This window comes from Astatotilapia calliptera, chromosome 18, assembly GCF_964374335.1.
Source record: "Astatotilapia calliptera chromosome 18, fAstCal68.1, whole genome shotgun sequence".
NCBI classification, from domain to species: Eukaryota; Metazoa; Chordata; class Actinopteri; order Cichliformes; family Cichlidae; genus Astatotilapia; species Astatotilapia calliptera.
Window position 1 is genome coordinate 21463994 of NC_137439.1, and position 14671 is coordinate 21478664.

The 14671-nt window shown below is 42.3% G+C and overlaps 3 protein-coding genes across 4 annotated transcripts in view; all 3 read left to right on the forward strand.

Annotated features, from left to right (window-relative positions):
- pask (PAS domain containing serine/threonine kinase) overlaps positions 1 to 8386 on the forward strand; it is an 8784-nt gene extending 398 nt beyond the window's left edge. Inside the window, exons 2-21 of one of the 2 annotated variants that reach the window (XM_026150704.2) lie at positions 1 to 123; positions 303 to 526; positions 640 to 810; positions 934 to 1068; positions 1149 to 1283; positions 1461 to 1623; positions 2089 to 2261; positions 2346 to 2475; positions 2574 to 2745; positions 3919 to 4151; positions 4241 to 4370; positions 4876 to 5429; positions 5516 to 5658; positions 5791 to 5958; positions 6066 to 6191; positions 6302 to 6436; positions 6546 to 6745; positions 7021 to 7154; positions 7257 to 7406; positions 7708 to 8386. The exon at positions 1 to 123 is cut by the window's left edge and continues 114 nt beyond it. In XM_026150704.2, coding sequence (XP_026006489.2) covers positions 1 to 123; positions 303 to 526; positions 640 to 810; positions 934 to 1068; positions 1149 to 1283; positions 1461 to 1623; positions 2089 to 2261; positions 2346 to 2475; positions 2574 to 2745; positions 3919 to 4151; positions 4241 to 4370; positions 4876 to 5429; positions 5516 to 5658; positions 5791 to 5958; positions 6066 to 6191; positions 6302 to 6436; positions 6546 to 6745; positions 7021 to 7154; positions 7257 to 7406; positions 7708 to 7877 — 3569 coding nt within the window. In that variant the 3' untranslated portion in view covers positions 7878 to 8386. The remainder of the gene's footprint in view (positions 124 to 302; positions 527 to 639; positions 811 to 933; positions 1069 to 1148; positions 1284 to 1460; positions 1624 to 2088; positions 2262 to 2345; positions 2476 to 2573; positions 2746 to 3918; positions 4152 to 4240; positions 4371 to 4875; positions 5430 to 5515; positions 5659 to 5790; positions 5959 to 6065; positions 6192 to 6301; positions 6437 to 6545; positions 6746 to 7020; positions 7155 to 7256; positions 7407 to 7707) is intronic. The other variant, XM_026150705.2, reaches the window with a different exon arrangement.
- A 922-nt stretch (positions 8387 to 9308) lies between these two features.
- mterf4 (mitochondrial transcription termination factor 4) lies at positions 9309 to 12235 on the forward strand. Its single transcript, XM_026149033.2, has 4 exons — positions 9309 to 9438; positions 9694 to 10105; positions 10203 to 10387; positions 10897 to 12235. Exons 1-4 carry the CDS (start codon positions 9412 to 9414, stop codon positions 11281 to 11283), a joined length of 1011 nt encoding a protein of 336 aa, XP_026004818.2. The 5' UTR covers positions 9309 to 9411; the 3' UTR covers positions 11284 to 12235.
- On the forward strand, positions 11719 to 13985 carry LOC113010144 (putative G-protein coupled receptor 148). Its single transcript, XM_026149034.2, has 2 exons — positions 11719 to 11857; positions 12557 to 13985. The coding sequence occupies exon 2, from the start codon at positions 12640 to 12642 to the stop codon at positions 13600 to 13602; it is 963 nt and encodes a 320-aa protein (XP_026004819.1). The 5' UTR covers positions 11719 to 11857; positions 12557 to 12639; the 3' UTR covers positions 13603 to 13985.
- Positions 13986 to 14671: the final 686 nt, after the last annotated feature.

Here is a 14671-nt window from a genome sequence, read left to right on the forward strand (position 1 = left end):
TCTCGTCTGGTCACCTGGAAGATGACTTTGACCTGAACAGGTCTTACCCGTGTACTCGCAGACCTCTGTACAAGGAGAGGCTTTTAGCCTTTCAGCGTCGTTATGATCCGGCTTCCCTGACAGGTAAATTTCAGCAGTGTTGATTACAACCAACAGAAATGCTGCGCTAATAAATTCATCTCAAGTCAGTTTTGATATGACGCCCCCACCCCCATCACTGACGGTTTTGATTGGCTTGTGTTCTTAAACTAAGGGGAATAAATTGTATTTAAATCAGCTTATAACACCACTTTTTCCTACAGGTGATCATTTTGACATTGGATCTTCTGTGGCCACAAAAAACCGCCAGATGTGTAGTTTGCTTCCATCTTCTCAAGCTGGTTCCTTGCCACACTTGTCTACTATGTCAGAGAGAGAGGAGATGCTCTTCAGTCAGCTAATGTCTGGTGACTTTGGCCTGCCGGGGTATCCCTCTGCCTTCAACCCAAACAAAGTCATTCTAACTGTCAACCATAAAACTAAAAAGGTACTGTGTTGTTGACTTAATGTGGAGGGAGGTTGCTTTGCAGCACAGGATAACCAGCATTTCAACTGTATGAATTGCTTACTTTATTAATTATTTATTTATTTTAATTTCAGGTTTTGTCAGCAAATGAACAAGCCTGCAAGCTGTTTGAGTGCGCAACTGAAGAGCTCATTGGAAAAAAGCTGCCCTCCCTCTTAAAGAAAACCAGTCAGGTCCTGGAAGAAGCACTGGAAGAGGATTTTCCACTAGTCGATGGGACTGTTGTAGCAGCGTCTGGAAAAGTGGTATGAAATTACTTAAAACAGCATGAGCCATTGAGTCAGATTTCTTTAATCTACACCATAGATTTATTCATTTCATTTGTTTTGGGTTTTTTTTTTTTTCTTTGTTTGTTTGTGTTTTGGCAGGTGGATGCCCTGACTTTATCTGGAGAAATGCCAGTGTCTGTGTACACCTACAGACAATCACAGAATGAAGAGCACCTCCTTCTCGTGATGGAAAATGTAGAAAGGATGTCTTCCTTTTTGTCCTTCTCAAGAGATGTAAGTACACCCTTATTTAGCATTCTTTTACAAATGTAAAGTAATGCCTAGCCATAGACGTGTACATTTGTCACTTTCAGGGCAGAATCCTAACCTGTGATTTGGCATTTGCCCATCTCCATGGATACCATCATCCCGAGGAGTTAAAAGGAGTTTTTGTGAAGGAGCTAATCCCCTCTTTACAAATCCCCCTCCGCAGTCATGCACTGCCCAAAGTAAGCACACTTTTCAACTGTTCTGCTCAGCTAAGGAAAACTCGGGATTTTAACCTCTGCTTCCGAGACCCTTTTTATCAATGTGCTGCTCTGACATTTTGGCAGAATGGATAAGAAGAAAATTATATCCCTTTTTAAATATTTCTGTAGTACAATTTTTTTTCTATCTGCTTTCAGATGCTGAGGGTTCAGCGAGTGTGTGGTAGAAGCAGAGAAGGTGCAGCAGTCCCGCTGTGTGTTAAACTTCAAGGGGCGGTGCAGTGTGGGAAACCCCAACACCAGCTTAATGGGACTGGCTACATATACCTCAATGACAGCCTTGAAATGTCATCCTCATCAGGTAGTTGGCTTAAATTGTAGGACAAAGCTATGACCAATAGATTAAAAACACACTCACTGTTGTGCACCCAGTGGGTGTGTGGGTTATGCACCCACACACTGTGTTGTGCTGTACACTCCAATTAACATTTAAACTTCTTGCAGTCCAATAGAGGTGTAGGTTTTACATTTTGGGGCTTTTCCTGGACAATTTAAAGTTGGAAATGTACTAATATGGCCCTTACAGATCAGATGTGGTGCTTGCATTGACAGCTTTCAGGCAGCTTTAATGTTAGTGGCCTTTTTCATGCCGTGTCTGTGTCCACTATAGTGAACACCTGTTGTTTAGTATCCTCAAGTCTGATGTTTGTGTTTTAAGGCAATAAATTCACTAATACCCCCCCACCCCATGTCATCTGCTTTTATATATCACTTATGCTTTCTTTAACTAATTGTGCACTTTGAACGTACGCTTGGACTTTCACAGACGTCAATGTGGACAGCACTGTCAGCCCAGCCCTAGAATACTCTGGAACAGTTTGGGTGTTTGCTCCTGTCAGCGGTCTCCTTCTGCTCCACACTGATGGTTCTATCATCAGCATCCACAGCCACCTGGCCCTCAGTCTGTTTGGCTACAGCAAGGACGAGCTGCTGGGGAAGGTCAGCCAATGTAACCACTGAACGTGGATGTTTGGACTGAGGACCATCCAATCCTCATAGATATTGCTGTTTTGTTATCTATAGAACATCACTTTCCTGATGCCCGGTTTCTATGGGTGGATGTCGGACTCGGACAGAAAGACCAGATCCTTCTCTGATTCTCATGCAAAGGCCTCTAAAAGTCCTGCAGCATCCAGGATATCAGGAAAATATGGTGAGTGTTGGAATATGTAAGGTACTTATTTTTACCTGTCATGCAGTATTATTTGTTTGCACTGTGCATCACTTAATAGTTTCTTATTTCAATTTTAGACCCATCCTCACTAGTGGCAGGAGACATGGCCATGGTGCACCGAGCAGCTCTGGAAAGGACTTCAGCAGGGAGAGGCAGGATCTTCACTGGCACCAGCATGATGCTGGATAAACAGGGCAGCGCTCTGTCTGCCCTCTCCCCTCCTGCAGTCACCTCAACACGTGTGGTTACGTAAGTACGCGGGCACATTAAAATCGTCCAGCTCACAGGCTCCGTGATTTTAATGTGTATCAATGATTTTATCTGGTAAGTCATATCCGAGGCTTTTAGTAGCCTTGGATATGATGGTGATTAATTCTGACAGGAGGTTTTATGCCAGCAGATATTCAAATTCACTGTAGACTTTAAACAGAGTGGGTTTGTGTACTCTGAAATGCTGGACAGACAAAAGCTGCTGTTGCGACAATCAGGTGCCTTAAAGCCGCAGGCTGCATGTATATTTAATGTGCTTTGCAGTAAATCTGGAAGCACTCCAACTCACTGGTCAAGCCTGATGGTCTCACTGTGTCTCCAACTACTCAATAGACACTGAAACACTAATTACATTTTCCCCAGTTAGATCAGCTGTGACTGCTCATCGTTTCTGTCCTTTCTGCTGTTATTGTTTTCCCCCCTAAAACTTGTATCTGAATTGGACTCGTAAAGCTTTTGTGACTGGAATGTTTTCCCCAAATTTCACAGTCATGATGATTCATGAATGATTGTGATGCTGGAATATCTCAGTGTGGGTTAAGTGTGTTAAAAGGCCTCTCGTTTGCCATCTGTTGGACAAATAATGTCACAGCATGCCTGGTATTTAAAAAATAAATTTAAAAAAAGTAGAGATTTCTAATATAGTGCCTCTTATTTAGAATTTGAAGAAATAGTAATGCATCGTTAAGTTGTTCCAACTGAATATTATTGTTTACCAACCTTTTATACAAAATATGTATTTCAGTACTGAGCTTTTATTTAAGCTAAGCATTTACAATTTACAGCATGCAGATAGAAACTTGCATAAGTCCTAAATCTTCAGCCTGTGGGGGAAATAAACAGGCAAAGACTTATTCACTCACTAAAAATGTAACTGCAGAGACAAATTAGCTGGGAGTTAAGGCATTCGTTCTTGTATATGCTATTACCAGTGCTTGTAAGGTGAAGTGCTTTGTGTTTTACACTTGCACCAACCCCAAAAAACAAGACATCCACAGCATAGATTGCAGTTTTGCATATACATTTTTGATTTCCTAGGAGAGACTTCAGATACGTTTTCAGTAAATATTTTGCCACTGGAGTTTGCCTGTAGCTTTCTTGTGTTGGCATGGAAAGAAAAGAATTGGATTGAAACAGCCCGTCTTTCCTCAGGGCCAATAACACTGCAGAGCTGATGGAAGAAGCAGCTCAGGTAGCACCATGCTGTAGTCAGATAGACAGTGTGGATACTACTCAGGCACTCCTCAAGACATTTACCTGGGTGGAACTTCCAGATGACGACGCCTGCCGCTCTGTTCCCACTGAACCATCGCACCAAAAGAGAGAACAGCAGCCGGGCAGTGAAGTTCAGAAAAAAGATGAACCCGCCCCTGAGAATATCCCAGGTGTGACGTAGCTCTGCTGATGTTTTCTTTACATAAATGGAGCTCCGCTATAAATACAATGTACAATGAATGTTTTTCTTGTTCTGTAGACTGTCCTGCTGGGAATGAACATGCTGTTGATAAGATTAACGACAAACCTCCTGATGTAGGAAAAGATCACCGTTCATCTGCCTCTGTGCTTGAGGAATCTAGCTTTGAAGTAATCTCAATGGAGAGCCGGTGAGGAGAGATATTTTTCAGTTATGTGGGTAAGATGAGGCCCTGAAAGCCTCTGACGTGCCTGGTTGAAACTTCAAAGAATCTAAAGATGCTAATGAGAATGTCAGCGCTCGCAGTTACGTATATCATACTTTAAAATATTGCACAATGGCAGGAAGAAACAGACGAATTTCAGCCTGTAGCTTAGAAATGCTGTCTCATTCATATTTTTGGCGTCTTTAGTGGGTCGGCACCTTTTTCAATTGTATAAGCCTTTTCAATTGAGTATGCTTCCTTTTTGTTTAGTTAGACTTCAAAGAAAACTGGAAACATTCATTTCACATATCATTTGCTATACTAACACCTGGATGTGTTTCTCTGTGTTTTTAATACAGTATTTGATTCCACTGTCAAACTTTTATTCATTTCTTTCCTTATTTCAGCTTTAGACGTTTCCTTCCTTTATGAATATATTTTTCATGTATTCATGTAACAATGTTTTGGTTTTTCTAATTTAATTTCCTAGGTCTTCTTCTGGCTTCTGTGAACACGGTGGTTCTGATCCAGCCCAAGCAGTGGACTCAGCCAGTATCTTTCTGGACCTAAACAGCAATGGTGATCTAGTTAGCCGGGCCCTAGCGGAGCTAGACCTGGGCGGTAATGTAGAGCTGCTCAGTGGTGGAGGAGGCAACAATGACGCCCCACACTCTGTGGCATCATGCGATACAGCTGAGCTCCTGCGGACTCCCTCCCCATGCATGGTGCTGTCTGACCAGGAAGCGGAGCCCAGTGAGCCTGGGGACGTTGCTGTTGTGGAGGCCAGAAACAAATCACCTGAAAAACTTGAAAAGCATAAGGATGAGCAGGTTCACTGGGAAGCTGTCTCTGCAATTCATCAAGGAAAGGGCCAAGAGGGCTGTGAACAAGTGAATACTGGGATTCAGTCACTAGCAGATATGCCTGCCACATCTACTCCCAAGAAACAGAAGGTGTATGGACACAACCAGTCCTCAGAAACCACATGTATAGTGGAGGGGCAATTTGAAGGAAGTGGATACCACAGAGACGGCACAAGAATAGGTTGGTGTTAAACTGTTTACTGTACTTTAGATTCCTCCTAAAAATCAAATGCAAAGCAACAAGTATTTTTCTCTGCTTGTGTGCAGATGTGCTGTGTGATGTGTGCGGGACAAACCTCCCAGACGGAAGCTCCATTTTCTGCATGTGGATGTGCAGACTCAGCCAGCAGGGGGCGATGTCACAAACGGATCAATCACTGCACGACCAAACAGCAGGCAGTCTAGGAGAGGTCAGTGGCTGTAATGATCTTAAGTCTAGGTCAATAAAGCATGGATTTTATCTTATTTATATTTTAATGTAAACTTCATTAGAGGCGGTTGTGTTTGTAACTTGGTGATCATTTACTCGTTTCTTCATGAAGAGGATTGGTGAGGCCAGTCAGGGGGAAGCATTGCGCTCCACCATGGACCTCGAGCAGTCTAAAGCCTGTGATGGACAGTTTGAAGAAGAGTACAAGCCGATCAAAGCTGTTGGTAAAGGAGCCTTTGGATTTGTCTGGAAGGCCGAAAGGCGCTGCGATGGGCAAGAAGTAAGAAAAATATTTGGTGGGGGGGGGGGTTGTTGTTTGTATATGTAGTTTTTTTTGTTTTGTTTTTTGCAGAAGATGACTTTATGACCTACTTTAAAAACCTACAGGTGATTGTGAAGTTCATCAGCAAGGCCAGAATAGTGAGCGACTGCTGGGTAGACGACCCAATGTTAGGGCGAGTGAGCCAGGAGATCGCCATACTGACCCGAGTGACGCACCATAACATCGTTAAGGTCGCCGTGCGGTTTGCATCACATGACCCTGTCGCAAAAGTTTCCAAAATAATGTGTTTTAATCGTGAACTGTGTTGCTTCACATCATACACCTGTGTTGGTGTCACTAGGTGCTGGAGGTGTTTGAGAATGGGAGTTACTTTCAGATGGTGATGGAGAAACACGGAGATGGTTTGGACCTTTTTGAGTTTATAGACATGCAGCCGAGGCTCGATGAGCCCCTTGCCAGCTACATATTCAGACAGGTACACGCACAGCCAGAAAAATACAACCGTGTCAGGCGAGTGGGCTCATAAATGTGACATGAAGTATTGATTTGTTCTTTGTTAAAATGCAGCGTCTGTCTCTTCGCAGATTGTGGCAGCTGTCTTCTATCTGAGGAACAAGAACATCCTTCACAGGGACATAAAAGATGAGAACATCATAATTGACACATGTTTTCACATTCGACTGATAGACTTCGGCTCTGCTGCTATAATGACTCCTGGGAAGCTCTTTTATCATTTCTGTGGCACCCTTGAGTACTGCTCCCCAGAGGTGCTACAGGGAAATCCGTGAGTATACACTATCTGTTAATTCTTTTTCCTCTTTTTTTTTTTTTAATGTATTTTATTAAATAGCATCCTTCTGTTTAAAGAAGTCACTTAAATTATTGAATCTGAATGCAGAGTCTAGTTAAGAGTTATTTTTACAGTCCTAGATTACATTTATGACCCATTGAACTCATGAATTGAGCTCTAGAGTATACAATTTTGAGAATATGCCATCAGCACTGAATTAACTTGCTAATAATTGTAGGCTTCTCTCATAAGTGGGCTTCTTTTTGTAGCTATGAGGGTCCAGAGCTGGAGATGTGGTCTCTGGGGGTTTTGCTCTATACGTTGCTTTTCAGCGAGAATCCCTTCTGTGACGTGGGTGAGATCCTGGATGCCAAACTAAATCCCCCGTATCATCTCTCTCCAGGTACACAGCAGCTGGTTGTGATTTCACAAAATATGATCCTTTGAGTTTATAGAGACAATTTTGTCCAGTCAGATTCTGAAGTTTTTCTGTGTATTCTCTCAGAGCTGGATGATGTATTACACGGGCTGCTTGACCCTAACCCAACTCACAGAATGGACTTAGACCAGCTGCTGCTGCAGTCCTGGATCAGTCAGCCCATTTCTCTATCAGAGTACACCTGGGCAGAGGTGGTTCCTGAAAATCTGAGCTGCTGTGAGTACTCTTAAATGGTACTGTTGGACTAGTAGATGTCAGACTTTTTCTGATATTCCACACCTCAGGATGTGGAAACAGTTTATCCCGTACACCTCTTAATACTCATCACTCTGCAACAATAAAATAAGTGCATAAGCATCAGGCCACTTTGATATTTTTTTTCCCCTTGAAATGTAATACAAATTCAACTTAGTTTAACTTCATATTTTTCCTTTTCCACCTGCACCACAGTTTGAGAACCTCGTTGACAATCATTAGCTATGTTTTAATGTACTGGGGCCTCTGATCTTTTTATCAGGTTTACCGCAGCACCAAGAATCCAGTCCTAAGGCGTACATCGGGCAGAGCTCATTTTCAGGCGGTGGGGATGACACTCTGCCTGAGGATGACGAGGAGGAAGATGAGGACGAGAGGTTGGAGATCGCAGCCCTGAAATCGGAGCTGCATAAGTACCTCGTTGAGGATTAAAGACTCTGCTTAAACAAAGTGAAGCCTTCATGCGAACTGTCAAATCAACTTTTTTTTTATCTGGAGTCACTGAACAAAGATATAAATGTTGAAGAAAAATGAAGTGTGTCTCAGTGATGGGACGCTGCTGTCGGGACTAAATATGAGACAAACAGACTTCTGACTTAATCATGGGTCGGTCACACTGTGCTTGTTTCTGTGTTCAGGATGTAATGTTTTATTTATCTTTTTGCAGTTTGAGGAAAAATTAAAGCAGCAAAAAAAAAATTGTGACAGTTTAAAGTATCACCCAGCTTTACTACAAAAACACACAACTATAAGCTGTTACCTCAGAGAAATCACACAAACTCATTAAAGTTAAAGAAACTCTTGATCCGGCTTTTTTTTTTTTTTTTAAATAATGGGCAATTTATATTCATAGTTTTATTCTTGTATATTTTAATTAAAAGTGTAAGAATATCTGATATTTATCTATTTATTTTTATACATCAATAAATGTATTGCCACAAGCATGTTCTCTTCAGTCAGGTAACTGCTACTTAAATTTATATCCAAAACACTAAATGACTGCAGTACTTGTTGGGGACACATTTATTAGGTTCCCAGCTGGTGTTAAAGCTGCCAGATTAACAGCTGCTGTTATTTACAGGCTGCCACTTCCTTCACAGACTTTCACGTTATTTCAAAGTAGAGAGGAGGGTGGTACTGCAAATATTTCATCATGAGTACCTTACACTAGCTACAGACTGTCAGCTATCCCAATAAAGTTGAAGATTTATTTTCACTGTGAAGTGAAGATAGGACTTCCTGAAAAGTCCTTATAATAACACTGAACCATTTAAAAAGCCCAGACTTTACTTTTTTATGTATCCTGATTGCATTCACCATGCTGATTCTCATCTGAAAACATGTTTTGGAATTAAAAATGATTAACTCATGACGTTGATAACATGAATTGAGCACTATATCGTTACTCAGGGCAGGAAAGCACTGCCAAAAAGTGCCCGAAAGTCTCTATTTAGACTGTTGACTCTATGATTGTTGAAATACAATCTGTCAAATATGTCAATCACGAATTGTGTCAAGCAACTTTGAGGCACAATGCACAAGCTGCAATTAGATCCTGGTAAAGTGACGTTTGAAGGTGTCATTGAGTTTAAAAACATGTTTCCAAAAAGCACTGAATTTATTAGTACAGTCACGCAGAGCCATAAGGATAAAACAAGTAATTTCTTTATTTTATATATAAACCCTAATGACTGCGGTCTATAAACAGATAGAAACAAAGATATTAGACGCTTAAAAAACCCCCATCGAGAATCACTTTTTGGCACGACACAGGCAATTTAATTAAGAAAATGTCTGTCTTATAAGATTTCTAAATCATGATCACACCATCATATTTGACTAGCCGAATATATACCAAAGACTGTAGAAAAAACTGTTTTCTACAGTCTTTGATATACATACACACGTAGCGGAACCTTTGTACTCTTTAAGTTGGAAGACGGAAATATTTCGATAACGGAGAAGCATGGGGACCCGTGTTGCTGTGAATCAGGTGAAGTATAAATACAAACTATTACGATTTAGTATCTTTTTCCTCGAAGTAGAAATAATTAGAGGTGCAACACTTTTAACTGAATGGACCCATCAGTAAAAAAAAAAAAAAAGGAAAGAAAAGAAAAGACTGACATTTATAACCTTCACGTCTGCTAACTTGAGCTAATGATAACGGTGGAGTTTGTTAGCATATTTTCTGCCCCCTCTACCGCTGCTGTCTGTGAGGGTTTTAAAGGCGTGTATTTTTCCACAGGTACTACGGTTGGCTGTGAGAAATGCCACCATATCTACACTGTGTCCGCGTCAGTTTGGGAGATACTACCCCCAGTCCAGATGGTATTGTTCCTTCACCAACCAGGCAACGCAGCACAGTCAAGACTTGAATCCTCCGAGTGGGATCCCGGTCACTGAGCTGTCCCTGCGCTCTTTCATTGATATGGGCTTCACAGAGAGTCAGGCAGAGCAGATATACGAGTCTCTGGCCAATGTCAGAAAAGGAGATTCTGCCAAACACATCCTACCAACCCTCACAGCTCTGTTTGTCTTGGGTCTCAACCCGTCGAGTGTGAAGAAGTGCCTGGAGAAATGTCCTGAACTTTACACCATCAAAGAGGCACAGCTGCAGCAGCGCATAAGCAACCTGCGGAAAATAGGCTTAGTTGAAGGTAAGGTGTTGCCTTTGCGCAGTTTATTTCTACATTAGATCAGGCATAAAATTACTGAAAATATATGAAACCCGCATTTTACTCTATTTCTCCGTAGGCAGTCTTCAGAGGGTGGTGGCCCATTACCCCAGGATCCTGACTGTGCCTTCGAAAAGAGTAAAAAATGTGGTGATGTTTCTCAAAGAGAAGTGCCTGTTTACTTCCCAGCAGGTCACAGACATCATCAGAGATTGTCCAGCAGTGGTGCTGGAGAACTTGGATCAGCTGGAGTACAAGTTTCAGGTGAGCAAGTGAATTGCGTTTGCTGCTTTTTGTTAGGTTTTGGTTTGGATTGTCAAACAGACCTGTCCAAACAGACCTTATACTTGGGTTCTGTGTATTCAAATGTGTAACAAACAACGGTTACCATATTATTACATAAAAGATGCAAATGTGAATTCCTAGATGTTTTGAATAAGTTATCAAAGATGATGAGCACAGTGGGCTCAGTAGCTCCATTCCAGTAATAATAGACTGAATGTTATTTGTATATATATTTTTTTTTTTTTTCAGATCTGCATTTTATAATCCTGTGAGCACTTCTGCAGGTCTCTTTGTACAGTGCAGAGTGGGACAGTGTGCATCCGCATTGCACTTTCCCACATGAAAGCATACCGTCCTTAAGATCAGCTCAGAGTTTCGGAATAGGAGTATCTCCTGTGTCCACACTTTTATATGTTGTCCACTTAAAGCTGTTGTCAAACTGTGTACTAACTGTGTTGACCGGCACATTTTACCTCCTCTCTCCACAGTACGTCTACTTCAGAATGGGTGTCAAACAGGCGGAGATGGTGAAGTGCCGACTGTTTCGTTACAGTCTGGATGAGATCCGCTGTCGACACACTTTCTTGGAGCGACGGGGCCTCTATGAAACCCCGGACAAGAAAGGACAGACGACGATCATCAACCCCAATCTGGACAGCGTCCTTAATGTTGATCAGGACACCTTCCTTGCGCACGTCGCCCAGACATCAGCGGAGGAGTACGACGTGTTTAAAAGACTGGCAGCCAGGGAGTGGCAGGAAGGGGAGCTGCAGCAGGGCAGGACCGAACCTGATAGTGACGATGATGAGGATGATGACGACGATGACGATGATAGAGAAGCAAAAAGTGGATATGGGAAAAGGAGAAAGAAGTGACTGCTTGTTGAACCAGTCTTTGTTTTTTGCTTTTTAGGGAAGTTCCCTAGATTATTATCTAAACCACCCATGGGAACACAGTGAGAGCCTTTTGCTGGGGTTTATGTTAGTGGTTTCATCATGTAAGACGTGAGGACGTTGGTGTGAGACTGTGGGTCAGGTCTAACTTTGGGTGAGGAAAAATGTGTCACTAATATTTTTGACTTTCCTTCATTGATGGCATAAATTAAATGAATTTCAGAAGCTTGACTTGTGAGTCCTATTGAAAACAGGAGATGACTGCCAATCCCTTTAAGTGAGTTTTCGAATAAAGTCAAATAAATTCTTGAAAACCAATCCGATTTACTGGGCAGAAAACGCTATAAAAGCTACGGTGTGGGGAGCTCCACCTCGTTACTACGTGACAGCTGAGTGTTTGTAGCTCTCTGCAGCCCCTATACTATCTCTCTGAGTCAACAAAGGGTACATTCAGAAAGAGCCGTCCAGTGAGATGAGTGCTGCAGAGCACCGTTTTATTTATTTGAGCATTAACGGATGCACGCCACAGGCAGTTTTTTCCATTTTTGAGCCTCAGGTAAGATCACTCACCTTTTGTTCAATCGATAATTTGTCAATAAATATGTTTATGTAGTCATTTCTGGGTTTTGTTTTGCTCTTTTTGTTTAGTGTATACAAATTTTGGTTGGGAACGTGGTTATCACGGTTGTGGTGTTCAGCTTAGTTATTTATTTTTTGCTGAGTGAAATCATGATGTTGCACCTGATTTGTGAGATTGTACATGAAGAGAAGTTGATGTTCAGGGTCCATTGTTGAATATTCGTTCATATTCGAATTCTGCCAACAAGCTTCTGGCCGCTCATTTTAATTGTTAAGTAGACTAAAACAATTAGACTGGACTGTAAAATAAAAATGGCATGTTTAAAAAGCTGGAGCATTAAAGTGTTAGACATTACTGTTTTTTTTGTTTGTTTTTGTTTTTCCAGCCTGCAGCCCAACAAGGTTATCACTGTATCAAACACACACAGAGATATTATTCATGTAGAGATCACATTTGCTCTTTGCTGCTTGTGTGAAAATTTGCACGTTGCAGCTTTTATGCAAATGCATAAATATAGACTCGAACCATATTTGCATGTAGTTACAGTTGATTTATACAGTTTCTTACCTGCTCATCCAGTTCAAATTCGCTGGGTGGATTAGAGTGGAGGTGTATCCCACCTGTATTAAATGTAGTGCGCTGTGGACATTGATTTATGGTGTTTTTCTTTCACAGGACTTGGCTGGAGAAAGTAGGGACTGTGATCATAAAACACCCCTGTGTCGCCATCTGCACTTCCTCCGTGACTCACAGGTACAATGACATCACCGATACCAATTTCAAACATCACGCAGGAGTGGGTGGAGGTCCTGGAGAAATGGCACCTGGATTTGTTTTTGATCCCCACAATAGTCATCACTCTTGCCACCTTGCTGGCCAGCCCTGTTCTCCTGGTAAGCATTTTCCTATCCCGTGCCCTCCGCCAGGAGACGCGTTACCTGCTACTGGCCAACATCCTGGTGGCCGACCTGTTTTTGGTCCTCCTCAACTTGGCCACGTTGATTTGTAACGCCTTGAGAGCACCGATGCAATGGTTGGGTTGTGAGCTGGTCACAACTCTCACTGTCACCAGCTACTGCTGTGCCATTTACACGGTCACTCTCATGGTGGTCGACACCTATGCTGCTGTTCGCTGGCCTCTCCGTTACCGTGACGTTATTCCACCTTCCCGTACCTACTGCATACTGGTGGGGGTGTGGGTGTTAGCAGCCATATACCCTTTCACAGTGATGATCAAGACGCAGGTAGCGAGTGGGAACTTCCATGAAAAGCTACCCGTGTGTCTGGTCCTCATCTCCCTTGGATTCATTCAAGCCAGGAACATGACTGGGATCTACATCTACTTCTTCGTAGCTGCACTCATGTGTTCACTGCTCATTTCTTACTGCTACATTCGCCTCTACATGATAACGAGGACACAGGGAATCTGGCATAACCGCTTCTCCAGGGCCAGGGTCACCCTGCTGGCCCACGGGGTTCTGCTCCTGCTCTACTTTGCCCCCGGCTTCCTTTTTACCATAGAGCTCGTTCTAATAGACAGGAAAGACATACCTCAGGATGTTCGCGTGTGGGTCTCCACAGTCAATATGTGTGTTTTTATGTTGCTGCCCAGGGTATTTGCTCCTTACCTGTATGGGATCAGGTACAGAGAGATCTCAGACACAGTAATGCTGCTGCTGCTGCACCAGCACAGGAGACTCAGCCAGGCCACAGCTGCGTAAAGAAAGACCTGCTGTGTTTTTGAACAACTTCTAAAGGGTCAGAGTTTTATCTACATGATCTGTAAAAATGCCAAGAATCAAACTGTCATAGAGAAACGCTGCATTTTATTTTATAGTTTAGTCTGTAGGAGTTAGATTTCACCGAATCCAGAACTTAGACTCTGTGTTCCAGCTACATTAATAATGCAATATCGCCAATGTTTTATTTGTATAAAGCACTTGGATTTCTTTCTACTTTCTCTGTTTGTGTCAGGGGTTGAGAACTGTGTTGCTGCTCTGTGGATCTCGGTCAGAAGATGCTGAACTTCCCTGCTTTCATATTTATGTAACACACGATCCCGGGCCTCGGTTTTATGACTAAAGTAATAAAGCACTAAACTGTATTAGTTTTTTTAAAGCCTTGTTTGTCTAAAGCTGGATATCTACAATGATCCGACATGGCGAGAAGGGTGATGGATAGTGGTGAGTCGAGCATCCTGGCAGCAGGCGGCTGTAACCAGTTCAGCAACTTAACAGCAGAGGGACACATTCGTCCCTTCGTCTTGTAAAGCACAACAGGATAGTAGATGTGTTCTTTCCTCATGGCCTGGATCCCTGCACTCTAAACAACCTCACACTGCCTTTCTACATAAGCCTCTGGACCACCTCTACCCCAAAGAACACTCTACTCTACTTAATCTTATTTGCCCATTTACATGGAACTGATTACACAGTGCTAAGTACAAATCTCTAATGACCTGATTTCCACAGAAATCATTGCCATTCAACGTGGTCTGATAAGACTACATTGCTTTTCATCCTGATGAACTCACACAAAAAGTCCCTGAGGGGAGGGGGAGGGGGTTACCCAAGCTATTGTATTGCTGCCTTATTTAAAGTGTTGAAAATAACTGGTTGACTTATAATTTGTCAAACATAATTGGCATGACACAACATAGAAACGGCAATCAGATTTGGACAAAGTCACTTTTATTTATACTCAACCAGATAAAATATCTCACTGAATTTAAGAATCTCGTTCTCACGAGAAAGCTGAGCAATAGGGTGTTAGAAATTACAACAAATTCAG